A 25,224-nucleotide genomic window follows, 5' to 3' on the forward strand; every position below is an offset into this window, starting at 1 on the left:
AAAAAAAAAAACAGCAGGAATGGATCGTATAAACTGTTGTTACATCTGGAGGCTCACGGCTTGAGTTCTCCACCGCCGCTGATATCCTCAGGGAACTAAACAAAAGTCTTCCCTTTCACCGAGTCCCTATTTCCCAGAGCTGAGTGTAGGAACAGGTGACCGAAACATTCGGTGATTTCACTTACCCGTTTCCCAGGGGTGGCGAGTAAAAACGGAGCTGTTGTGCAACCAGAAGGGAAATAATCACGATCCCTCAAAATATGTGTCTTCCAACTGCCAAAATATGTTTTGGAGCTGAGCGGGGAATGTACACAAGCAGTGATTGCAACACAGCTGCTGCTGCAGATTATATAAAGAGAATTGGACTTAATATTTTCGGTGAGAGTTTTAACCTTTGCAAATGAGCTGGGTACAGGGATAACGGGTGCCTGAGTTGTCAGGAAGAAAATCATAGAATAGTTTGGGTTGGAAGGGACCTTTAGAGGTCATCTAGTCCAACCCCCCAGTAGTGAGCAGGGACATCTTCAACTCGATCAGGTTGCTCAGAGCCCCATCCAACCTGGCCTTGAATGTTTCCACAGATGGGTCATCTACCACCTCTCTGGGCAACCTGGGCCAGTATTTCACCATCCTCATTATCTTCCTTATATCTATGTTAAATCTTCCGTCTTTCGGTTCAAAGCCATCGCTCTTTGTGCTGTTGTAACAGGACCTACTAAAAAGTCTGTCCCCACTTTCCCCATAAGCCCACTTCAGGCACTGAAAGGCTGCAATAAGGTCTTCCTGGAGCCTTCTCTTCTCCAGACTGAACAACCCAGGCTGGTTTCCAGAGGGAGGAGTGACAACCACTGGTTCCAGTGTGGAGGGAGGGCAGGGGGTGAGCGCGTTTGCCAAGCCAGGCTGAGGGAGATAGTAAACATGAGTGACTACAACTGCCTGGCCAGCAGCCCTGGGCCCTCTGCAGCCACTCCATCCCCAGGGGAAGGAGTTTGAGCTGCTCAGCTGTTCCTGACGGTCCACAGCAATGATGACATAAGAGGGTGTAACCACGTTTTCTATAGAGACATTTATTGGAAGGGTATAAAAATAGAATGGGGATTTCAGTAAGATGTATTTAAACACGTCGTTGGCAAATAGCCCCACACGTTGGTGGGAGAGGAGCCCAGAAGGTTGGCAGTGTGTCCGGATTCCCTGATGCACCCAGATCCACCCAGCAAAGCAGAGACTTGATCCCCAGAGATGGGTTATGACCCTTCTTTCTGCAGACTTTCCTGTCCCTCTGCTGCACATTGCTCAGCTTCACACTGCAGGCACTATTTCATCAACCAGCCACTGGAAATGCAACTTGGGGTAGGACGTTGAGTAGACACCTGCAGAGTCCAGGTGAAATGTCTTCTGCATTGGAGAGGAGCCCTCAGCCGATGCTCACTGGAAAGGCAGTGCCTGTTCCTCCTCTTCGTGGTACACTGATAATGGCAGTAAATATGTGCAGGATCACACCAGTTACCTTAATACTGAGTAATGTGTAAATGAGCATCTTTGGATCCTTAACAGTCCTGCTGCTGAAGTTGTTTCCATTCAAAAGCCCCATCCAAAGTCAGATCAAAATTATCCTTTTCCTGTTCTCGGGAGAGTTCCAAAAACACCTGAAATGGCCAAGATAAAACTGATTATTCCTCTGACTCTCACTAGACACTGTGATGCTCCTTTACAGGAGGTGCAGCTCTGCAGCCCCTATGAGAGGTATGTGAAGCAGCTTTCTACCAAGGGCATCTGTCCCTTGGATGTGCTGGGTGCCTGTCTCAGGTGGGTAGAGTCAGGCAGCACCACTTTCCCTAGGATTGCTCCCACCATGCTAAATCCCAGCAGTGAAAAAAACCAAACCATTTTCCACCACTTTCCCAGTAGAGGACTCCTCGCCACCACCCCCAGGCAGTTTTTTGGCGGAGCAGCCTTCTGCCACTGCACTGGCCCAGGTCTCGCTGCGGCTTTGGTTCCTGCTCATGCCGTTACAGCATGTCTAGCCTTGAAATCACCTGCCTGAGCCAAAGTATTCAAAGAGAAGCTGTACTCCTCGAAGTTGAAGTTTCGTTTGGCTGTGGAGAAATGGAAAGAGAGTTAAAAATTAGCAGCCTGTGTTCCACCTTTTCAAAAAGTCATCTTGTTTCGTTCTTACCTTCCTCCAGCTTGGAGAAAGACTGAGACAGAGGCACTGCATCTTCCATTGGGACCTTGTAGACGAGCAAAGAGGGGAACCTTGAAGAAAAAGAAGAAAAGGTGATTCTTGCTCTGTATTGAGGTTCTGGGATCAAAATTTTATGTCACACTATGAGCTGCATTAATGGACATTTTGCTGCAGGGATCCTAGCAGGGCTGAATGTGGTGACATTATCAAATCAGATCCCCACACAAGGACTCTGAGCTGTTCATCTCTCTCCAGCTGAGATCCCGTGTCTGGCCATCACACTGGGCACATTTTTAGGGATGAGGTAGTGTTGAAACCAACTGTTCATCCCATATTTTATAATTACCTCTCCTGACGGGCTGCACTTGGGAAAATCCTCAAAATCTCTGCATGGAGAAGATCAGTGAGCTCTGGATCCCTGACCTTAATTTCCAGTAGATAGCCTTTGCCAAACTTGTTCTTCAGGTACTGAATGGAGCCAATACACCTGCAGGGGACGGAGAGGGAAAAAAAAAAAAAAAAAAAAAAAAAAAAAAGAGATGTCAAATCAAAACCATTGGTGCCCCACCATCTGCTCCTTCCCAGATTGCTGGTGGAATCATGGGGAGCACTTCGTAAAGCCCTTGGTGATGGACTCAGGTAGGCGAGGCTGGAGGAGAAGCCCCTGTCGCCACATGGATCGTTTTCCCAGCTCAGCCCCGTGCTGCTGCCCACCGTAGCTGCCCGGACACCATGATGGCCACACGGTCGCACACTGCCTCTGCCTCCTCCATGTAGTGTGTCGTCAGGATGGCTCCCATCTCCTTTGTTTTCAGGGAGGCACGAATCATTTTCCTGAGGACCAGAGGGGGAGGAAAAAAAAAAAAGCTAACACTCCCTGGGAATATCAGACACTTTTTCTTGTACCTTTGTCTCTCTAAATGCCTCTCCCCTAAAAGAAGTGTAAAAGCTCTACATACAGCAGCTTTAGACTGATGTGCACATGGTCATACTTTGAAATAACGGCTAAAAAAATATTTTTGACTCGGGTCCCTTTATTAATTCTTCCAAATCCTGTATATGACTGTCCTAAAGTTTGCAACAAGGATGAAGGTAAAATGTTTTTTCCCTCTTCTTGCTCATAGTTCAGCTAAAGAGAACCAGGAAAATGGAGTTTCCAGTAAAACCATTGGCACGTGATGAGCAGCACTAACCGCAAAGGGGGTAAAACACTCTTTACCTCACCTTAGGCACCTACTCTTGGCTTCCAACCCCTTTACCACTGTGGTGGCACGGTGCCTGAGGTCCTACTCACCAGACACGGCGCTGCCCGGTGGGGTCCATGCCAGTTGACGGCTCATCCAGGAGCAGGACCGTGGGGTTGCCCAGCATGCACACTGCGAAGCACAGCTACCACGGGGAAAGGGGTTTGGGTCAAACCTTTTGCAGTCCCTGGGCTTCATTTATGAGAATGGGGGATTCTGATTTATAGGAAGCGTGTCTTTGGCAAAGGCTAATTTCCATCACCCCACCATGGGGTGCTCTCCTGGGTAGCTCAGAGCACAGGTAGGTCCCTCCTCCCATGGAGGGGGGTTTTGATTTGTGCTCTGAGCATTGCAGCGCTCATTACAGGTAAAACAAACCACACCTTCCTGCTTGTCCCAGCAGACAATTTTCTGGTCTTTTTTTTCAAACAGTCTTGAAGCTGCAGAGCATTCACTATTCTGTCGGGAAGGGAAACAAATGAAAAAAAGAACATTTTTGTTTTTCCCAACTCAGTACTCTCATTAAGAATTCCCAAAATGATATGAAAAAGGAACTTTCTTTCCTTTGCTCTTGACTCCTGCTTGTTTTCATTAAACATTTATTGGGTTATTAAAATGTAAGTGAATATTTGAAGCAAAGTGTACTGAATGAGCTACAAGCTCTTTTCTAAACCCATCATTAGTGTCAAGAGCATTATAAATCCATCCCACCCTGCCAGTGTCAGCTGAGCAGGCAGTATTAGGCACCCTTTCTTGTAGGGCCAAACTATAACATCAGAGATTCTAGAAATGCTTCCTAAAGATAACATACTTAAAAGGACATCAGTGGTAAATTTATCCCCACTAAGTGCACCCAGGAAAATTGGAGATTTTCTTAACCCACTCACTTTAATCACAGCATTTAGCACAAAATCACTTTTGCAGCTCCATTTTCTGAGTTTCTTTAAAGGCTGCCTCTGGCTCACAGTGAATTTTGACTTTCTGGTCCCCTCCTTGCACCCTAGGACTAGGGGATAAAACATCGACCGACTCCCGGAGACACCCTCTGTCCGTACCGGTCGACAGCAGCAGCCGTATCCTCCTTGCACACCCCTTTCACGGCCGCGTAGACCCGCAGGTGCTCCTGCACGGTGAGGTCGGGCCAGAGAGGGTTCTCCTGTGGGCAGTAGCCCAGGAAGGCGGGCGCGTGGTCCTGGAGGTGGGAGGTTGCTCCATCTCCCCTCTTCATCAGCACCTGCACAACCAGGCAGAGGGTATCTCTCTCACATAGCCTTGCCCAGGTACCAGGGTATGGTGCAGAAGGAAGACTATGGGCTTCATTAGGATTTTAGGGGAGGAAATCCAAAGAACAAGGGATTGACTTTGCAACCCTAGTTTCTAAATATAAATGTGGCCGATTAGGGTAGCTGCAACTGTTTGTCGAAGTTAGAAGTAGCTCAAAATATTTTTTATTAATATATTATTTATTAGCATAATGCATTCAGTTAAAACCTTGATTTCTAACAATGCTTTGAAAAAAAATTGTAGCTTAGCTGAGGTGCAAGGTTTGCACTTGGGTTTTTATCACAGATCTATTCCTTTTCCCTGGGCGCCTCCTACCTGCCCAGCAGTCAGTGTCGTCTCCCCAGTAATCATTTTGATAGCTGTGCTTTTCCCAGCTCCGTTGGGCCCCAGAAGTCCCAATACTTCTCCTGGAATCAATATATACAATTTCTTAGTAGTACTCCCCATTCAACAAATATACCAGGCACAGTCCCATAAAAGAAAAAAAAAAATAAAAGAGAGCATGCTGATATCAAAGACCATATGAAAGTCAACAGTATAAATATATGCTCTGAGAGCCCATGACGTTTGAACTCTAACTGATGCTGCAAGTCTGAGCATTGCTCCCAGGTGCCTCAGAAGCCACCGCTGATGTGGATCCTGGAGAGAGGGGTCTATGTTGCTTTGGATAACAGAGAGTCAAAGGTAAATAATAGGATGCATCCACGTCACGTTACTCATTAACACACCAACCAAAGACTGAACATGCCTTAACCATAGAGCAAACAGATTTTACCTTTATGTCCTTGCTCAGATAACCAGGAATTTGCAGAGAATTAACTCTCTGGGTATAATTGGGGGGGTCTGAAACAGGTCTAGGAGAACAGTCCCAGCTCTCACCTTTTTTAACACAGAAGGAAACATTTTTGGTGGCCATTTTCTTCTTCTTCTTCTTAAAAACAGAACCAGCTTGCTTTACTTTATATTCTTTGCACAGATTGCTGACAATAATGACTGATTTCTGAAAGTGAGGAAGAAGAAGAAAGATTAGGCCATTATGTTGGGTAACATTAATCCTTCAGTAATATCCTTCCACTAAAAAAGGCAGAAAACCTTCTACAGATCTTTGAATTTGTTTTATAGTTCATTGAGCATATGAGGAGCAACAGGACACTTTATTGTCCATGTTCCTCTTAACAGGTTTCTTCTCTGATGGGACCCACACTGTACGTTTGGGAGTTGATTTTCCCAGTGAGAACAGGACAGCCAGAGCCCTGACCAGCACTTATTGATACCTTCCTGGTTTGTTTTTCACCGATGGGCTTCTTACTGGTATAAAATAAAACAGAAAGGCCAATACTTAGTCGTACCTCCTTGTGAGCCGGAGCTGCTATGGCATTTCTCACTGCTGTTCTTTCAGCTTTAACATCTTCATCTTCCTCTTCGAGCTGCTCAGGGTGCTGGTGGCTGCTTTCTCTTCTTGGGGAAATCCTACAAACCCACCAGGTTTGTCTTAGCATTTTGTTCTTTATCCTTGCTCCCCACCAATGCATTTTGGATCAACCAAGAGTGAGTGTCCTTCTGCTTCAATGTTTCTTGTGGGTTTTTTATAATTTATTATTATTTTTTTTTTTTTAGTGTTTATAATCTTTCTGTGTTGTACAAAGAACCAAGCTGGTGGTTCTCCACTGTGTGGAAGCACTAACAAGCTTGAGAGCTGTTCTATATTATCATAGCACTGTAACATTTAAGGAGCTATTTTAGTTATGAAAAATCACCGGTATTAAAAAAAATATTTAAAAATAGGGACTGTGGCAATGGCATCTGATCAAAATGTTGTCTTCAAGGAAAAGCAGTATGGTAGGAGTTTAGGTCTCACATGTGCCTGTGGTGCATGTGTGTTTATACAAACCTAAATATTGGGTCCTTTCTCAGAACTGCTCTTCCATATTTTATCTCCAAATATCGAAGAAGAAAAATGAAACCCACAGAATGGATATAAGGCTGAAAAAAAGAGGTTGCCACATTAACAGCCTTGCCTTTCATCCTGCTACGGCTGCAGCTGAAAAGATGGTGGCAGTGTTATAAAATGCGTGGGGGAAAAACACAGTTTATGAAAATGAAGTCCATTAACATCTAAACTCAGGGTAATCCTGAAGGCTGTGAACCCTACTGTCATTTACCAGTACTGTAGAAAATACCAATGGCAGGAGAAAAGCACAGTTCATAAAATAACAGGGCAATATTAAGTAATCTGGGCTTATTTTCTTTCCCCTTCCCCATTTCAAAAGAGCGAGGTTCTTTTTGCACAGTGGGATAATCTGTCATCCAGACCCACCAAGATTCTCCTTCTGCCTGAAACAAGCTCAGGGTTCCTGCCTGCTTCCTCATCACTGAGGATGGTCTTCAGGAGACACACATTCCTAAATAAAATCAATATTAAATGTTTTCTTACTGCAAAGACAGCTATTAGCACATTATTCTTTGGAGTCGCTTCAAAGATGTCAGCGTCTTCTAGAAAAATCTGTAAGAATAATAAAAATGCACAACAAAGACCTGTAATTCTTTAGTATAATGCTGGCTAATTTTGAAAGGGTTGAAGCAAACAACAAATACTTTGAAAATGTATGAAAGCTTCTGGTTTACCCCAAATATTCACCATACAGATGAGCAAATACAGATGTTTGACTTTGGGGATCCCAGTCCTATACCAGAAAATGTCATGGTACATGTATCAGACTCTTCTTTTGGGGGTAATGGCCTATCATGGGAAAACATCTGGTCTGCTTTCCTTGGGGTCCCAGCAGAGAAGAGGTGGAGGTGAATGGGATGGGACAGAGTAGAAGTCTCTTCTATTTGTACTTCACTCCAAAGTCATTTATGGCTCATAAATGGTCTTGTACATAGCTTGTACATAGCATAGAATTTTTGTTAAATTCTTAGTTAACTTTCCAAGACGACCCTCAGCTGACATGGAGTAAGGTGCTGTGTGAGTATTCCTAATGCTCACTCTATTTCCATGCAAAGTCGCATGCATAAGTTCAAATTTTCTTGCTTGATTGTTCAAGGCAAGTTGCTTGGCCCTGCACGGGAAGAATTAAAGGGGTTTACCTAATATACAGTCACAGCTCAGCTGCACGAGCAGTAGCCCCTAACCATAATGAACAGCTGGAAAAATTAGATCTGGTCTGAAACTGTCATCTAAGGATGCACTCTGGCCATTTGGAAAATCCCACCCATAAGAGAAAACTAATGAGCCTTCCCAGCAGCGTGTGGTTACCACCAGAACTTGGTCACAAGGACACGTAGTTGTGTTTTACGGTGGGGTGCCTCTCCTCGCCCAGTGCCACCACTCACCTGCTGGGAGTGGAACGTAACACCCATCAGTGGGTACACAGGAATCAAGAGCGACAGAACGTAGAGGGAGACTGTAGCATCGATTAAGAAATCTATGACTCTGCTGATGATAAAAGAAATAAAGCACACCTAAAAACAAAACAAGAGGGTAATTTAGCTGATGGGAAGGGTTACGGTCCTCACCAGTCTTAAAAATGATGTGGGTCTACCTTTTCAATTCCCTGTTGAATTTCTAAAAATGGACAAGAAATATAAAGATGAGAAATGGTGAAGGTTCAGAAGGTCCTCTGCCATTTCTGCTTGATGGTAGGCTGCTGGTTTGGGTCAGCCAAGGAAACTTCTTCCCAGACACAGGGTTGCTTCAGACAGAAGAACAAAGCACGGGATCCTGTCCTGTTCTTTCCTGTCCCAGTTCATGCCAAATAAGCCATCTCCTTCCAGGTCAGGCTCAGGCTATCTGTGTCTAGCCTGATGGCTCATGTGTCAACGTCTTACATCTCTTGGATGTGAGGTGCTAAACAGAGTGATAAATAACTTTTTTCTCTCCATTCCTGAACCAACTCAGGGTGGATCAAAGCATTTCCCTGTGTTACAGCAGGATTCCCTGGGTATGTTTAGTTTGAAGAAGAGGAGGCTGAGGGCAGACCTCATTGCCCTCTACAACTCCCTGAAAGGAGGTTGTAGGGAGGTGGGTGTTGGCCTCTTCTCCCAAGCGAATAATGACAGGACCAGAGGAAGTGGTCTAAAGTTGTGGCAGGGGAGGTTTAGATTAGATATTCGGAAGAACTACTTTATTGAGAGAGTGGTCAGGCACTGGAACAGCCTGCCCAGGGAGGTGGTGGAGTCGCCATCCCTGGAGGTATTTAAGGAACGTGTAGACGTGGCACTTCAGGGCATGCTCTAGTGCCCGAGATTGTTGGTTTGTGTCTGTTTGTGGGTGGGTGTGGGGTGTGGTTGTGGGTGTTTGTTTTGGTTTTGTTTTGGTTTTGTTTTTGTTTTTTTTTGTTTGTTTTGTTTTTTTTTTTGTTGTTGTTGGTTGGACTCGATGATCTCAAAGGTCCCTTCCAACCGAGAAGATTCTGTGATTCTGTGATTGTGGGAACAGAACACAGTGCCACGAATTTAATATAGAATTGACTGCTATAAAACACATGCCCACACTTATGTTCTACATCTATACTTGGTGTGTTGACCTCTAGTTCCTCCTTAAGATCTCAAAATGCACTTCTGTAAACCCTACAGCACATTATCTAGCCATATGCTTACCACTATCAGGATAAAAGACCAAAAATCACAGTTCCATCCTTTGCGAAAGATGAAGGAGATCAAGTAGATGAAGAGAACAATAGAAATTCCATAGCCAAAAGTACCCATGATCTACAGAAAAAAAGCGCTTTCATTAGAGAAAATGGAGTGATCTAAACAACCAGAAACCTATATATAGCAACATAGTTCAGTTTAAATGGTCATACATTAAGATCGGGGCATTCAAAAATTACTGTAATTTTACTGCAAAGTGTAACGGAGTATACTAAGGCATGATTTATTGCTACCCCCACATGTGCTCAAAATATCACTCCAAGCCCTCCCTAGTGAACCAGAAATCACCAGAATGGGACGTACCAGCAAGAACAGGCTGCCAGTGTTCCTGGGAACCTTGTTGTTCATGGCGAATGGAATCCCAAACATCGAGAAGAGAAGGAGCCAGCACAGTGGGATGTCCACCAGTGCCTGGCCACACCAGTACGCCGAGGGAAAGAGCCCTGAGATCCGCAGCTGGGCACGAGCTCTCACCTGGGAAGGCACAACGCAAAGGGCTGTTTATTGTCGGTGCCTGGTTGGCCAACTGAACCCATGGGAATGGCTCCAAGAAATAAAAAGCTATACTGGGGTGAAATTCCACCACTTTTTGTCTTTAGCATTTTGTGCTGGCTGCAAAGCTGGTCATGACAATACAAAGAAGAAATCCTCAAGCTGCTCATCATATTCAAACATCCTTGCACCAATGCAGTTGTAATCCCTTCTGCCCACCCCAAATCTGCTCCATTTCAAGGAATTTACCTTGTAATCCTGCATGTAGCCCATTGCAAAATGAGGAGGAAAACCAGGGAATAACAACAGCATATAAACGAGGTATAAAGAAACAAAATAATCCCAGAGTCGTGGATTATCTATCTGAAAACAGAAGAATAAAGCATTTGTAGAAAACACACGGAATGTAATGGCTAGACATTTATTTTACTGCATTTGTCACAAAGTACAGGGCAGTACAAACACAAAGTAGGATTTGAAACCAAATATTGGTGGGAGGAAGGTTTTCTCCAAACCACAGCCCTGCAAAGTGCTTGCCACTAGTGAGGAGAGATGGGTGGTGCAGGTCCCACTCCTCCGCCCCAGATTTGTGGTGAGATCTCTCTTCTGTCAATTGATGGCCCACAGCTTGAATAATATGACATACAGAATAAGGAACCTCCTGAAGAAATGTTTCTAGCCACCCTCTCCTTTCAGCAGCCCTCAAGACCCAGAAGGGAAAAATTAGCTTCAGTTTTCCTGAAGTCAAACACGATGGTCCCAGAGATGTCACTGAGAAAGGTGAGTCTACGGGTACAGACAGCCCAGATGGCTTCCCATTAGAATGTGATGACTTACCGAGACCTTAAACAGATCTAAAAACTATTTTCTGACACCTTCTGGCTGCCAGGTTCTGACACTTACAGAGAAAAATGGGTGATTCCAGATCCGAATGTGCACGGTGGAATTGAGGGCTCTCAGCAGAGCGTTGCTAATGACGTTCACAAGCACCGGGAAGCAGTTGACGGCCTCCACATGGCATAGCACAGTAAACCTGTAGCTCTTCAAAGAGCAAGAAAACAAGATGAAAACTCTTGGGTTTTTGCATCTGCAGTGAAGCAGTAGAAAAAGAGCATGCCAGGAGAATCCAGGCCTGAAATAATTCATTTTGCCTATGCTTGGTTTGCTAAAAACCAAATGACTGGGTATTGGAAGTTTGTATAGCTGTGCTACAAAAATGAAAAGTTTGAAGTGGAGGATGAGGGAGATAAGGTCTCCTCTCGCATGTAGTTTACTGGTTAAAACACCTCCAAATCTTCATACCTGTGGGCCTTACTCGACAGGACCATCCCACAGGTAGAGCTGATGGAGGCATTTTGCTTAATTATTCAATTATTGGGAAGAAACAGGAGGAAGAGAATAAAAATCCTCACCTGGCCTTTGCGAGACACTTTTATAGCCCCATTGTGTTTTAGCTCCTCTGTGATATTTTCCTCGCTTGTGATTTCCACTGTGATATCTTGGCTCTCGAGCTTGTGGATAAAGTCTTCAATGCCTGTGCCTGGTGTGAAAGCCAAAAGCAGAGGAATCATAATACTGAACAACAAGAGAGTTTTTGATGGTTTGTTTTTTTTTTTTAAAATATCCATGACCACCAAACAAAAACAGAGAAAGTCTAATAACCATGGAGGTCAGGCAGCACGTATGTGATGGCTCATTGCACATTCATTTCTGTGAAGTTAATGGATTTCCATCTCATTGCCTGAATCTTGTATTGTCATTTTTTTGTTCTGGTTTTGCTCAGTTGCTACAAAATGCATTTTCTTTACTGACGGTCTGATGGAGCCAACAGCCTCATACTCTGGCAAAATAACATAAAATAGCATCCACCCATAGGAAAGTTGAAGGAAAAACTCTGGAAGTAGACTGCCAGTTTGACTCAGCATTATTGAGCTCTTTGTGGAGTGTGGTGCCTGGTTTGAGGATCCCACAGTCTGAAAACACAGAAATTGTTTGGATGGAGATCTGGATTTGGGGCAGGGAAAGAACGGGGTCCCTTCTAATCCTTTTTCACATCATTGTATCAGATCTCAGCAGCTGCTGAAGCCAAAGTAGGCTTCATTCATAACTCCTTAAAAATAACAGTTTTCATGCTTTTCTGTCACTCAAACCTTCATCATCCCTTGGATCCTCTCCATCCTACAAACATCTGCTCTTTCCACTTATTTTCCTTTGCAACAGCAAGAAGCCCCAGAATAGGAAAGGCTGAGGAAAGGCTCCTTCCCCTCACCCGTGCTGTTGTGGACCAGGAGGCTGGTTGTCTCCGAGCGAGCCCTCTTCCCCAGGGGCAAGAAGTACCGTGCAGATGAGAGCTCCCAAACACTCACACTCTGCCAGATGGCAACCAGGGACAGTTGCAAAACCAGAGGAAGCAGAAAAACCACATAGAGCAGCAAACTACATGAAGAAAGAGACGAATAAACACATTTGCGTACTGGGAATGGAATGCTATATTCAGGTTACCCAATGCTTTTCCCTTTAATAATTTTTGGCAACTTCATTTTCAGAAGTCTCAAATCTTGGCCATTCACAAATTTAGCAGGGAGGGGACCTCATATGTGGAGTGCTCAACTTTTTAGGGTCACAACATGCCTTTCAGACTTCCTTAAGATATAAGCTTTCCATAAATCAGCATCTCCCTTCTGTTTCTTGTGCCTCACCAGGAACGGCCAGCATGCCAGCCTGAAGACCAATGGGGCCAAAGGGGTTCAGACCCTGGCAACAGGGGAGAAGTTTAAAAAAAATTAAAGAGGAAGTCTGAAAGTAGTATTTTTCTCTCCTCTCTCTGTACACAATAGTTGATTTTAAAACTTCCTCTTCTATCTGAAATAAAAGCATTCCTAAATTATTCTTTTCTTCAGGAAGAAAATGGTTTACCCTTGCATAAATCACTCAGTATAGAAACTAAAATGCACAAAAGGGAGATTCTATGTTACTGGCACAGGAAAGGAAGAAGATATCCTCTCCTCTGAGTGCAGATTACCAAGATCATTCATAGCCAAGACCTGACACCAATTAACCCAAACACTCATGGAAAGAGGGGAGTGACAATTGTCCCCCCTGCTGTGACTGTGTCTGGTCCCAGATCTGCAAGAGAGACTCCCTTTGGTACTTACATTGACCGCAGGTTCTTCACCGAACTCTTAAGCTTTAAGAAGTGCACCCGTGCCATGGCAGAGACCTGCTGCTTCCAGAGAGCCAAGCCATCGACTAACGCCTTCCCGGTGTCCGAGAGCAGCAGGGAGCCTGGCTCTGTCTCCTCAGGGCACCATGGTCCTGCTTCTGCCCACTCCTCTCCAAGGACGTGCTCATCTGCAGGGGGTTTTCCACATACACATTTACGCCTGAGAGCAGCTTCTACATTGTAACGTGATAAATTAAGCACCACCTCGTAATTAGCTGTTGGAGGCGTGCCCAACGGTTACTGCAAATCAGCTGTTCTCTTTGGCTACAGATTGTATATTTGCAGCCATGATTGTACCTTCTTGATCGACTGTGGCTTTTTCCTCCAGTCTCAGGAAGACATCCTCCAGGCTTGTCATGCTAACTCCGTAATTGATAATTCCCTGGCCGGAGCAGCTGTCGAGGCCACTGAACAGATCTGCAGGACAGAGATAATACAAGCGCCTTCGAGGCTTCAAACATTAGCACGTATCTTCAGACTGAACTTCAGCTGAGTCAACCTGACCGGAGCACCTCCAGTCCCCACGGAAAACGCTGAAGCAGCAAGCTGCCAGGATGCAAAGGGCCTGGAGGAGCACAAAACTGCCAGGTCCATAGCTCATTGAAGATGTTTTTCTATTTAGCACCCGCATTTAAGGCAGCAGGGCTGTGGGTTGGTCAGACCGAGTGTGGTGGCCACAGTGCGTGAGGCTCTGCCTGGTGCCACCGCAGGTGCGGAGCGGTACCGGCTGTACGGAGCTTTCTATTGTCACTAACTTCTCTTTTAACAGAATGAAAAATAAACTGTTGGTAACACGTATAGCCCAGTTTAGCCTGCTAGGTTTTTCATTACAAACAGGAGAAAAACATTTATTGAACATTTTGATTTTAAACATATGGATGCTAAAGTTTTTTGGGGAAAAAAAGTCAAAATACAACAGTTCTAAAGTCCTTACGTGACTCCTGTAGAAAATCTCCCTCTTAATTTCTCTTTCCCCACATTTGTGGTTGTTTTTTTCTATATGGACAATTATCAATTATTTTAATATACATTACCTGGGAATTTATTCACGTTTTCTAATGGCAGTTTATATCTCAGCTCATATTGACTGTGTCCTGAGAATATGACATTGGGGATGTACCGCTTAACCAGAGATGTCACGTTCTCTAGGTCACAAGACTCACTGACGTGGATCCTGTTCAGTTGAAAAAAACAGATGCTTAGTTTTGCAAAAAAGAAAAAAGCAAAAACCCCAAACAAACAACCACCACCATTGTACTTGCTAGGATACAGTAAAGTGAAACTCCAGCAAGTTCATTCATTCCTTACTCTGGGGTAAAGTGCTGCTTCAGTTAATTTAACTGAATATTAATTCAGTTGATTGTCTTGTTTTGACAACATCTGCTCTACAGTTTCCCCCTTACAGTCATTCTGGTGGCTCCTTGTACATGCATGTTTCCCAGATGCTGGTTTCTGGGGCTGAAGTAGATACCTTAAATGATAGCCGATCCCCCATTTTTTCTTCAAGAACAGAGAAGAACCGACACACTTCAGCCTCCCGTGCGAGATAAAAGCCTTGCGGTCTGAAGAAAGAAAGAAAAAGCCAAAGGAATTCATACTGTAGAGCAGCAGCAGTTCAAAACATCCTTGGCAATGGAACCTCACATGGACATTTTGCTCCTGTGCTCACCTGCGAGGATATCGGCCTCATCCATGAACTGGGTGCTGAAGAGGATCACGCGGCCAGCTCTGTGCTCCTTGAGGAGGCTCCACACCTGGTGCCTGGAAAGAGGATCCAGCCCGGCCGTTGGCTCATCCAGGAACAAAAACTGCAGAAAGGATGGAAGCAGACGTTATTTGTTGCTGCAGGAATTGTGTGTCGTTTGGATTTGGTGTTCCCCTGGAAGCCTCAGGTCCTGAAGGCAAGAGACCCAGGGCTCCTTTTCTGCAAGGGCAATCGTTCTGGGAGGGGTGCAGAGGTCAGGGAACTACCTATCTGCTTTAAAACTCAACTAGCAAGATGAGTTATGAATTTAACAAAATGAAATTGTTAAATTTATTAATTTTAACAATTATGAGTGCTTTAAAGAGATCTGAAATCATGGGTGAACTTGTAGCCAAGTACACGTGTAAGGTTTCAGTTATGTTGGACGTGAATATTCCCTGTATTGCAGAGCCGTGCTGGTTTACCTGGGGGTTTCCAAGCATGGCTATTCCAATGGATAACTTCCGTTTTTGCCCACCACTCAATTTCTCGGCTTGAGTGTCTTGAATGCCACTGATATCCAGCAGTTCCAAAATATTTTGCACCTAGAAGAGCACAAGGATGTCCATTCCCAGCACCAGTTGTCCTTCCATCCTTTGTTACCCATGAAGGAGATCTGTCTGGGACTCAAGGCACAGTTTCTAAGAGCGTGTCTAGCTCCTGCCCACACCAACCCACCACCGGCAGGAGCAGCCACTGCAGGGGCTGCTGCATCCCCTCATCTGCTTGGGTTGAGCAGAGGAATTGCTGTGGTTGCACCAAGCCCACAAGATGATTGCCTGCTAACCTGGTCAAAGCTAGACAACAGCTTCAGTTTTCAGAAGACTGGTCCAGTGGGAGGTGTCCCTGCCCTTGGCAAGGGGTTGGAACAAGATAATCTTTAAGGTCCCTTCCAACCCAAACCATTCTATGATTCTATGAAGGCACAGCCAGGTGGACCCTTAGAGGTTCCAAGGCAAAAGGAGCCTTTAATGAACAGTGGGGTTTGTCTCCAGCCCCACATTACTGCACGGTGACACGTTACAGGGGAACACGTACTTACCTCTTGCTCTACCTCTTTGGACTTGATGCCCTTGATTTCTGCAAAAGTTTTCAAATTTTCTTTCACCGTTAAGACTTCAAACTGGATGTTGAACTGTGGGCAAATGCCAATCATCTCTCTGATCTCTTCCCTGTCTCCTGTTTCAGAGAGGTTGTAGTTGTAGATGGTTGCAGAGCCTGTTTACAGGAATAAACGTGATGAAGCGGAATGAACTGGTCTTTACAGCTTTTGAATCAAGCTCACCCCATCCCATCATTTGCCATCCTACCTTCAGAAGGCAAAGTGAGTCCACTGAGCACGTTTAACAGCGTTGTCTTTCCAGCCCCACTGTGGCCAAGCAAGGCGGTGATCTGACCCTCATAAATATTTAAAGACAAACCTCGAATGAAAACAACATTAAGTTTGGGAAGAAATGAGGTTTGACTTGCCTCCATTCATTGTCGAAGGCAAGACAAGTTAAAAAGTAGAAGAACTGAGTAGTAACAGTAAGACATGCACTAAGCAAATTGGGGTGAAGTTCTGTCAATCTTGAACTAAAGGCATAAGAATCTGTTCTGTACTTAGGAGAAAAGACAGAAATACAACAGTAGAAAAAAAAAATCTTCTTTTAACTCTTATTAAAAACAGAAAATCAGTAAAAACTGAACAAAACTGATCCATTGCATCAATTAATATTTTACATAAATTTTGAAGCAAAGCAAGTGTTGTTTTATTTCTTTGACTGATTGAAACGTTTGCACAACTGTTTTTCCTCATCTTTAACAGGAATCGGTATCACAACTTTCATACCTCTCAAAGCTTCTGTCTTCTTGTCTTTCTTTTTATATGCTTTTTTAACATTGTGGAGTCTAAAAGAAAGGTAAGGAGGCTATTATTTCAGGATTCCTGTAAATACATTTCTCTGATGCCCTTTTTCATTCTCATTGGTCTTAATTTAAGATGACAGGAGTGGCCCAAAAAGTAAGAGGTGCTGGGAAACGACTCTGAGACTCGGCAGGGTTTGGTATGCTCTGTACACAGGGGGGAAAGTCACAAGCTGGCACACAATACCAGCACCAAGCCTTGCAAAGACAAGCTCAAGGCCATTGCAACAGACAGCTGGTTTACAACAGGCTGCCCTCTGTGTTCTCCTTGTTGTCCTTAATGGACATTTAACAAAGCCCACAGAAAAAAATCCCGTTTGTTTTATTTTTAAATCTGAATTTTTCCAGATTTCACCATTAGTGACCAGCCTGAATTATCTATTTGTCTCATCTGCATCTTATCTCTAATTTTTCTCTGTGAAACAAAGTATTTTGCAAAAGCCTCGTGAACACAAAAACTGCCTGGATAAGTCAAAGCAAAGCTGATGGCAAAAGTGGTGGTCTGTGGGAGCATCAAACCCAAGCTACCCAGCTCAAAAAGCATGAATAGCAATTCCTTCTGTCCTAACCTGATGGCCTCCTTCCCCAGGAATTCGTCGGGCACCGGCTCTATGTCGTCACCGAGGAGCTCCTCGGTGCTCGCTGCAGTTCTGGGCATCTCCCTGGTGGAGCCTCTCCTGCTCCGCATCCAGTACGAGGGCTTCAGGCAGAAAAAAGGGGGATCTGGGATGCCATATTTGCCTGACAGGAAAGCAAAGAAGATGAGCTGTCATTAACCAAAGCCACAGCCAAGACATCATCCTAGAGTAAACCTTTAGGAGGTTCTAATAAGTACTTGGCTGCCTCAAAACCCATACTTTGTCCAAAAAAGAGGTTTGGAGCTGGTGTGGATGAGGCAAGAAGGTTGACTTCAGGGCTATATCTAATGAATTCTATATTTTACTTAAAGAATTAAAATATTGTCCCACACTTTATTACACTATTTTCTCATAAACAGTTCAGCAGCAGTATAATTAAAAAGAAAAAACACTAAATACTTTGTTGTCTTTGATTTGGGAATTACCAGTGTGTGCCTGGGATAGAAAAGTCACTCATTTTTTTAGCTCAAAACCCATTTTGGTTGACTCAGAGAATGGAGCAGCCCATCGTCTCCTTGAGGAGCTGTTAAACTCAGATCATATAAATCAAAAGTACAAAAGAGGGAAGTATGACCATAAGCATACATGATACCTACCTGGCAGAACTTTGTCGAAATACACAGCTAACAGCATGTAGAAGACTGAGTCAAAGACCAGCATAATGTAAGTTGAAAATAAAAAGTACGATTCCTCCATCAGGTTAGAAAAAGAGAAACCTAATCCGTATTTTTCTAAATGGAAAACCTGAAATAAGGGACAAGGAAGAAGAATTATCAGGTTGGAAAACTGAGCACATGCCGTCACACCACAGATAAAATTGACTGTGTTAACCAGAAATCATCTGGAGTACTGACCAATTTTTCTTCCTTTCTTTTGAGTGAGGAGGGGAAATAGATTTACTCCACACTGAGATCCTATGTTTTCATTCAAAATTTTCCAGAACAATCCAGAAGCAGATGAAAAGAACAGATTTTTATAGAAAATTGTTCAAGAAACTTGATATTTGCACCTTGACGTGACAAAATCATGACAAAGATGGTGTAATTTTACATAGTGATTGATTTAACCATATGGTAAATCAGCAGTAGATTAAAGTTTCTTCTTCTGCTTGTGTAGAAATCTCCTCTCCCAGGCAGATTTTTTATACATCAAGAAATCAAATATTAAATAAGTGGAGCTAGAAAGCATTGCTCCAAGCCATGGAGATATGATTGATGGAAAAGTGAGGAACTGCACAGAATTATCCAAAGTGGGGATGGAGGAAGGATGGCCACAGCAGAAAACCTGAATTGTATTTGCTCAGTTCCTTTGCCAGGAAGAGCTGCTGCAGCAAAAGGGGGATGACCTGATGCCCCTGAGCCAACTCCCATCTGCCTGGGGTCCATCCCTGGCTGATGATGGTGCCGTTGTGTGTGGCAATGGTCTCACTGGGGCTTTCCCTCTGAGACAGCCCAGGACAACAAGCTACTGGGAAGGTTCAGCTGCAGAGGTGATGCCCCGTACCTTTGCAATGCCAATATTAAATGCAAATGGACAGAAGAGACTGAGAAACCACTTCAGTGGTTCTGGAAGATTTTCAATCAGCACCACGAGGCTCAGGCATCCGAAGAGAAATGTGAGGAGAAACCCCATGGAGCCGGCAAGTTTGGAGGTCCTTAAGAGGGAGCAGAGCATGAAAACCAGGTGGATCTGTAAGAACAGAAGTTTCCTTCAATCACTGAAGGAAATAAATACCCTTAACAGTAGCACTTCCATTTGCCAGGCAAACAGATATCTGGAGAGCCGGGTCTGTGTAGTAAAATACACTAAAGTCCTTCTAAGTGGGTTGATCTGAGTTTCAAGCCAGCTCTTTGTAGCCAACTTGCTGCCTGTCAGATTTTCAGGCTGTAATTGAAATCACGGCTGCTGAGTCCGAAAATCCACTCAGCTATTTCAATCAGTATGGCCATGCAAAGGACAGAGTCCTGAGCGCTATGAAGATGACTCTGGAGTAATGTTTGGGCTCATCAACACACTAATAAACCACGTGGTGAGAAAATTTGGCTTTAAAACCTGACTTACACATGCTAGGCCGTACAGGAAAAACAGCAGTAGGACCGCAGGGAAGCTGCTGAGATAGAAAGCATCCTGCAGCACCAGAGCTGTCAGCAGGAGGGAGAGGACCATCACGTAAACAGCATACAGCAGACTCCAGGAGAGCCTGAGGATAGAAAGGTGGCATTACACTTTGGATAATTAAGAACTGTTGTTACAACTTCTTCTGCTTGGCAGAACCATTTAAAATTAAAATATATTATCCAGATTCAACTCGTTCATACTCTGTGAAGAACAGATAGCATGACCCACCTAGGGACAAAATACCCAAGGAAAAAGAATATGCTGCTGCCATGCTCAACCCTTCTGGTTTGTCCTTAGAGTACTAGGGAAAACTTACGAACTCATTCAACTTATTAACTCGTTGCTCAAATACCCAAGAGTGTACTGATTTTTGGCAACTGGATACTTTAGTTAAAGAAGAACTCACCAAAATGCAATATCCTGCAGCCCCATTGTCTTCATCAATACTTTGAGCTTCTTCTTTTCTCTTACAACATTCATCGATAAGAAATACATGAATGGAGAAAAACACATCACGATAGTAATCATGAAATAACTGTAGTCTAGTGTAATCGAGGTTATAACACTCCGGGACTTCATACGGACACCAGCAATTGATTTCATTTCTTCCCAAACAGAATGATTTGTCACCACCTAAAGGAATTCAAGGTCAACATCTCAGTTTTTAGATATTTTCTACAGTGGGACATATTTATATAAGGAACCTTCTGATTCATCATCCCTAGGTTTATTTTTTAATGCAGCTTTATAGAAAACATCAACAAGCAATGCAATAAAGACTCATTCGTGTGTCTGCACCTCAGCCAGACTGCCCCCTGCCTTGACTGCTGAGAGAGATAAATCCTCCAGTGCACCCAGAGAAAAGGATCCAGACACAAAAATGCCACACTCCTCGAGGTCCTGTTTCTCTCCCCAGGTATGAAGGCAGCCTGCACAGCTGGAGGCGCACAGCCAAGTGGAATGACCCCTACCCTGGTATATTTTTGAGGAACAATTTGGAAAGGAAGGACAAGAACTGACAGACATGCCTACTTTGAATCCAAGTCATCCAGGAGACATCAATACCACCCCAGTCTCCTGCAAGAATGGCCTTTTCCTTGGAATCTGAGAAACACTCTACATTAAACAGTGGTATTACACTTGTTTCCCAGCCTTTCAGAGAAACTGCCATTTTGTAGAGAAGAAAAAGTTTGTACAAATCTTCAAAATTAAATTGAGAGCAGTCATTTTCTGCAGAAATTGCTGATTGCATTCAGGTTCTCACTGTCGCTGCCAACGATACTCGGACAGCTGAACATTTTAAGATATTGGCTTTTCTGCAGAATTTTTGGCTGAGCCTGTCTCTTGCTATTGTCAGAGAACAATTTGTCTTTCCTGGACCAAGTTCAAAGTAAGAGGATACCTACATCAGTTCATAAATTCCATTTACCTCTATAATAGCGGCATTGATGCTGGACTGCAGGGACAGGAAGCCGTTGTACCAATACTTCGGGCTGTCGCAGTACTGCGACGAGAAGTTGTAACAGTCGTCTGCAAGGATGAGAGGTTAAGGGCATCACAGGTAAGAACACTGAAATATAGTTGGTTTTCCCTACAAAAGCTGACAGTAAGAATGCATATATGTACCATGGGAAACTCTCCGAATGGACAGTGATCCACTGACAAAAAAAATTTAACAGTTTATTAAATCATAGAACACATATAGATTAGTTTAGCAAAGCGATGCCTATCCATGCCAGGCAGTCACCCAGCCATAAATTCTTGTATTACCTATGTATCCCAAGTTTTCATTTGGAGTAGCCACTTTCTCGGCAGCAAACCTGAGGTGATAGGAGAAGTTGTCCTTAAATACAACCCCTATAATTTCATTATTCAAAATCCAGGCTTTCTCCAGGGCTTTCTCGTTGTCCAGTGCCTCCAGTTTTATACCTGTAGTTTGTAAGAAAAACATTGCAATGAGCTTCTTTAGGTCTGGAAATGTGTGCACAGGCACCGGGTGTATATTCTGCGTTTTTAGCATCATAACTCCTTTCCAGTTCTCCTCACTAGGCAAGGCGGCACCTTTAAATGCTTCATACTTTACTAGATGGGAAGAAGTGAACCTCACAAGAATGAGCCAATGTGTCTTAATAGTATTATGCTACAAAGGCAGAGCTTTACAGCCCAGGAGCACACACTGACCTACCTATTAATCTAAATATTAGAGAAGAAATATTTGTGAGAATAGAGGATTTGGGGCAAATTTTCTCTACTGACCAAAGCTACTGGAGAGCCACTACATATAATAGTGGAGAGTGCAATGTATATATTAGATTAAATAATGACAAAGCCAAATATTTAAAAGACAAAGCATACCTGTCATTACAGAGTTCAAGGCCACTTTGTTCATTATTTGCCTGGTGGTGGTGGTGATGGGTGTAAAAGCGATGGTGACCCCAGTGGCGTTGTAGGCGGGATCATCTAACTGCCCCAGGGAGCTGTAGGGCACTTCGGGGGAGCGGATGTTCATCATGAACGCGCACACAATGAACATCAGTGGCAGAAAGAGCAGAGACAGCATCCACTCCTAGGTTAAGGGGAGAGCGGAGAAAAGAATTTAATAGTATAACAGTATATGAGCATGTTCTCTGCAGGATTAAAATATAAACAAGAGGCACTCAGACACACCAGTTTCTTAGATGTCAACCAACTAACAAGGTCTTTGCACTGTGCATGTCACCTCAGTGAATTACTCTGCTCAAAGAGCCCATTTGCGCTCTCATATGTCAAGTCACAGACAGAAACAGCATCAGTTAAAAAAGCAAAGTCTCACAAAGCGTTGGTTATCAGCCAGGGCCAGCCAAGGGCTCTGTGGGGTGGGAGGGAACTGGCTGACGGGCTTCACCCAGAGGGTGGTGGTCAACAGCTCCTTTTCAGACTGGCAACCTGTCACAAGTGGGGTCCTCCCAGGGATTGATACTGGGCCCAGTGCTGTTTAATATCTTCATAAGTGATCTGGGTGATGGGATCAGGTGTACCCTGATGAAGTTTGCTGATGATACCAAATCGAGTGGGGAAGTGGATGCTTTGAGAGAGCCAGCCTACAGGAGGCTCTGGATAAGCTGGAAGAGGGAGCTAAAAAGAACCTTATGAAGTTCAGTGAGGACAAGTGTAAGGTCTTGCACCTGGGAAAACATAACCCAGGAGGGCAGCACAGGCTGGGATCTACCTGGCTGGGGAGCAGCTCTGTGGGAAGGTGGACAAGCAGCTCCATATGAGCTAACAGTGTGCTGCTGGGGCAAAACAAGCCAATAGGACACTGGGTTGCATCAATAAGAGCATCACCAGCAGACAGAAAGAAGTCAATTATCCCACTCCACCCAGCACTTGTCAGGCCACACCTGGAATACTGTGTTCAGTTTTGGTCCCCGCTATACAAAAAAGATGTGGACAGGCTAGAGAGGGTCCAGAGAAGGGCCACCAAGATGATCCAAGGACTGGGAAGCTGCTGTATGGGGAAGGGCTGAGAGAACTGGGTTTGTTCAGCCTTGAAAAAATAAGGCTTAGGGGAGACCTTATCACCATGTTCCAGTATTTAAAGGGTGGCTACAAAGAAGACTGAGAGACTCCCTTTTTACAAGGAGTCACATGGAAAAGACAAGGGGTCATGGGTACAAGTTCCTCCTGGGGAGATTCCGATTGGACACAAGAGGAAAATTTTTCACAATGAGAACAATCAGCCACTGGAGTAATCTCCCAGGGAAGCGGTGGATTCCCTACATTGGATACTTTTAGGATTCAGCTGGACAGTGCTGGGCCATTTTGTCTAGACTGTGCTTTTGCCAAGACAGGTTGGACCCCATGATCCTTGAGGACTGTTCCTACCTGTGATTCTATCATTCTATGAAATGTCCTTTAACGTTAACTTTACAAAACAAAATTGGGGCACAGGGGCAGGCAGGGATTGGCTACTCTCAATGGTTAGTTATAACTATCACTTTTTTCTTACCTGAAAGCTCTGCATCTTCATCCTCCACTTGATAAGTACATTTTTCCACAGGAGAATTTTTGTTTGCTGGAATACACTCATACTTCTCTGGAGTGTCTTCATCTTTGAACCTACAAACATTTTTCTTTTAAATTACTTTCAAATACAACAAGAGGTAAAACAATGGTGACTGCTTCTATTTGTACAGTCCTTGCACACGTGCACAATAACAATTTCTTTCCCCTTTTTCCTGCAAAAGGGAGAGCCGAAGGGACTCGGAGCTCTTGTGCTGAGCACAAGCCAGCCCTGCAGCGCAGCTTCTAGCAGCAAGGGACCAAGAGACCTCATTGTCCTCAATATACTCCCAATCCCCGCAGCTCAGCAGTGACACTGATTATAACCAGAATTTCATGCTTCCATGCTGTAGCATGGTAAGGCTGGGAGGAGTTATTTATGAAATAAAAAAGGGAAGATCAGACTACATGACCTAATTGGCTTGGGTGGCCTTAGTATCCAAGAAATAATGACAGCAACATGGCCGATTAAAATCACCAAGATCTTTTTGCGTGCAATTTTAACGGGCTATAGGCTTCACACCAAGATGTGTTGAGCAACTCCTGGCTGCGGTGTGAGCTGAGCTCATAGGGAAAGCAGTCTTGATTGAAGGCAACAGAGCTACGAGAGAACAAATTCTTGGAAGTACATTTGGAGAGCTGACACTGTCCAGGATATTCATGGGAAATGAAGGAGAAACAGCCATGAACGTGCACTGGTGTGTTACTCCAACAGACACGGCAGCATCCTTAAAAGATATAGTCAAAGCAAAACAAGGATTTGTTGCCTGGAATAATGCTGGTAGTGTAGGCGTAAAGTGAGTTGTCAGAGTAACTTTTGCAGATGAGATATGACCATATTAACACCAGCAAAATAACAATTAATAACTCCAATGAGCAAAACGACTAAGCATCCAAATGCGAAAGGGTTACACCCAGAGAGCCAAGATGCTCTGCTGTCACATAATGCAGCTAAAACATGCTTTCAGGCAAGATCTTGATCTTCTCTAAGTGAAGCGTCCGGTAGAAATATCAGAGTATTTATAGACCTAATGCTTTCAAACCTTCCTGTCATACAGGAGGAGGATTTAGGTTGTCGTGTTCCCTTTGGGGAATGATGCCTCGCGGTGCTGACAGGCAAGACAGAATTGATCATCTTCCAAATATTTACGTTCAATCCGCAGGAGAGGCACATCTCTGCTGCAACAAGGCAGCAGGCACCAAAATGCTGGAAAAACAGCTCCAACAAATGGTCTTCCCTGGGAACACGCTGCAAACAGACGCACGGGCACGGCATGGCGGGAGGATGGGGCAGGGACATCGGCTCAGTGGCAGAAACCTGCTATTTTGCCATCACGGTCTGAATAGTTTTTTCTCTTCCAGATGATCTCACTAAATTCAGGTGCATAAAAATTTGAATTTAGCATGTGCTAATGACCTCTAGACCTCCTTGAGGAGTCTGTGAAGTCACGCTTGCGGTTGCTTGGTCACTTTTTCACCTAGCAGAAGCCAAGGCGTACCACCCGAAATGCATTTCCACAACTGAGAGGGGATTTGGGTCCCAACGAAAGCAGGTTTCCAGTTTATCCTTCATTTTAACAGTCACACAGAGTCATCTCGACAAGCTGACACACCGCTGGAGTTTCAGCTTCACACCCAGGAAATCCCGGGAGGGATGGAGAGCCGGAGCATCCCGTTGCAGGTGTCCCAGGTGT

At 44.2% G+C, this 25,224-nt stretch overlaps 1 protein-coding gene across 1 annotated transcript; it reads right to left on the reverse strand.

Moving 5' to 3' along the window:
* Positions 1-1,049: 1,049 nt before the first annotated feature.
* LOC141472981 (ATP-binding cassette sub-family A member 10-like) lies at positions 1,050-23,579 on the reverse strand. Its single transcript, XM_074160279.1, has 38 exons — positions 23,478-23,579; positions 21,845-22,055; positions 21,260-21,418; positions 20,919-21,019; positions 19,896-20,122; positions 19,433-19,571; positions 18,875-19,060; positions 17,968-18,115; positions 17,303-17,474; positions 16,660-16,718; positions 16,139-16,249; positions 15,871-16,046; positions 15,254-15,373; positions 14,754-14,892; positions 14,556-14,646; positions 14,119-14,258; positions 13,382-13,501; positions 13,017-13,212; positions 12,131-12,297; positions 11,274-11,401; positions 10,765-10,902; positions 10,111-10,224; positions 9,673-9,843; positions 9,316-9,426; positions 8,050-8,178; positions 7,148-7,216; positions 6,605-6,696; positions 6,063-6,183; positions 5,593-5,713; positions 5,029-5,120; positions 4,485-4,663; positions 3,813-3,888; positions 3,480-3,574; positions 2,900-3,019; positions 2,532-2,672; positions 2,177-2,256; positions 2,041-2,096; positions 1,050-1,646 (listed from the first exon to the last, which is right to left on the reverse strand). Exons 1-38 carry the CDS (start codon positions 23,577-23,579, stop codon positions 1,548-1,550), a joined length of 4,896 nt encoding a protein of 1,631 aa, XP_074016380.1. The 3' UTR covers positions 1,050-1,547.
* Positions 23,580-25,224: the final 1,645 nt, after the last annotated feature.

Source organism: Numenius arquata, chromosome 17 (assembly GCF_964106895.1).
Source record: "Numenius arquata chromosome 17, bNumArq3.hap1.1, whole genome shotgun sequence".
Classification (NCBI taxonomy): domain Eukaryota; kingdom Metazoa; phylum Chordata; class Aves; order Charadriiformes; family Scolopacidae; genus Numenius; species Numenius arquata.

Excerpts from the sequence above, each read along its gene's own strand:
- LOC141472981 (XM_074160279.1), bottom strand. The coding sequence starts at position 23,579 with ATGAAGACACTCCAGAGAAGTATGAGTGTATTCCAGCAAACAAAAATT. Across the intron at positions 20,123-20,918 it reads TCAATGCCGCTATTATAGAG|GTGGTGACAAATCATTCTGT; the intron begins GTAAATGGAATT and ends GAATTCCTTTAG. Across the intron at positions 12,298-13,016 it reads GTGAAGAACCTGCGGTCAAT|TTTGCTGCTCTATGTGGTTT; the intron begins GTAAGTACCAAA and ends TTCTTCATGTAG.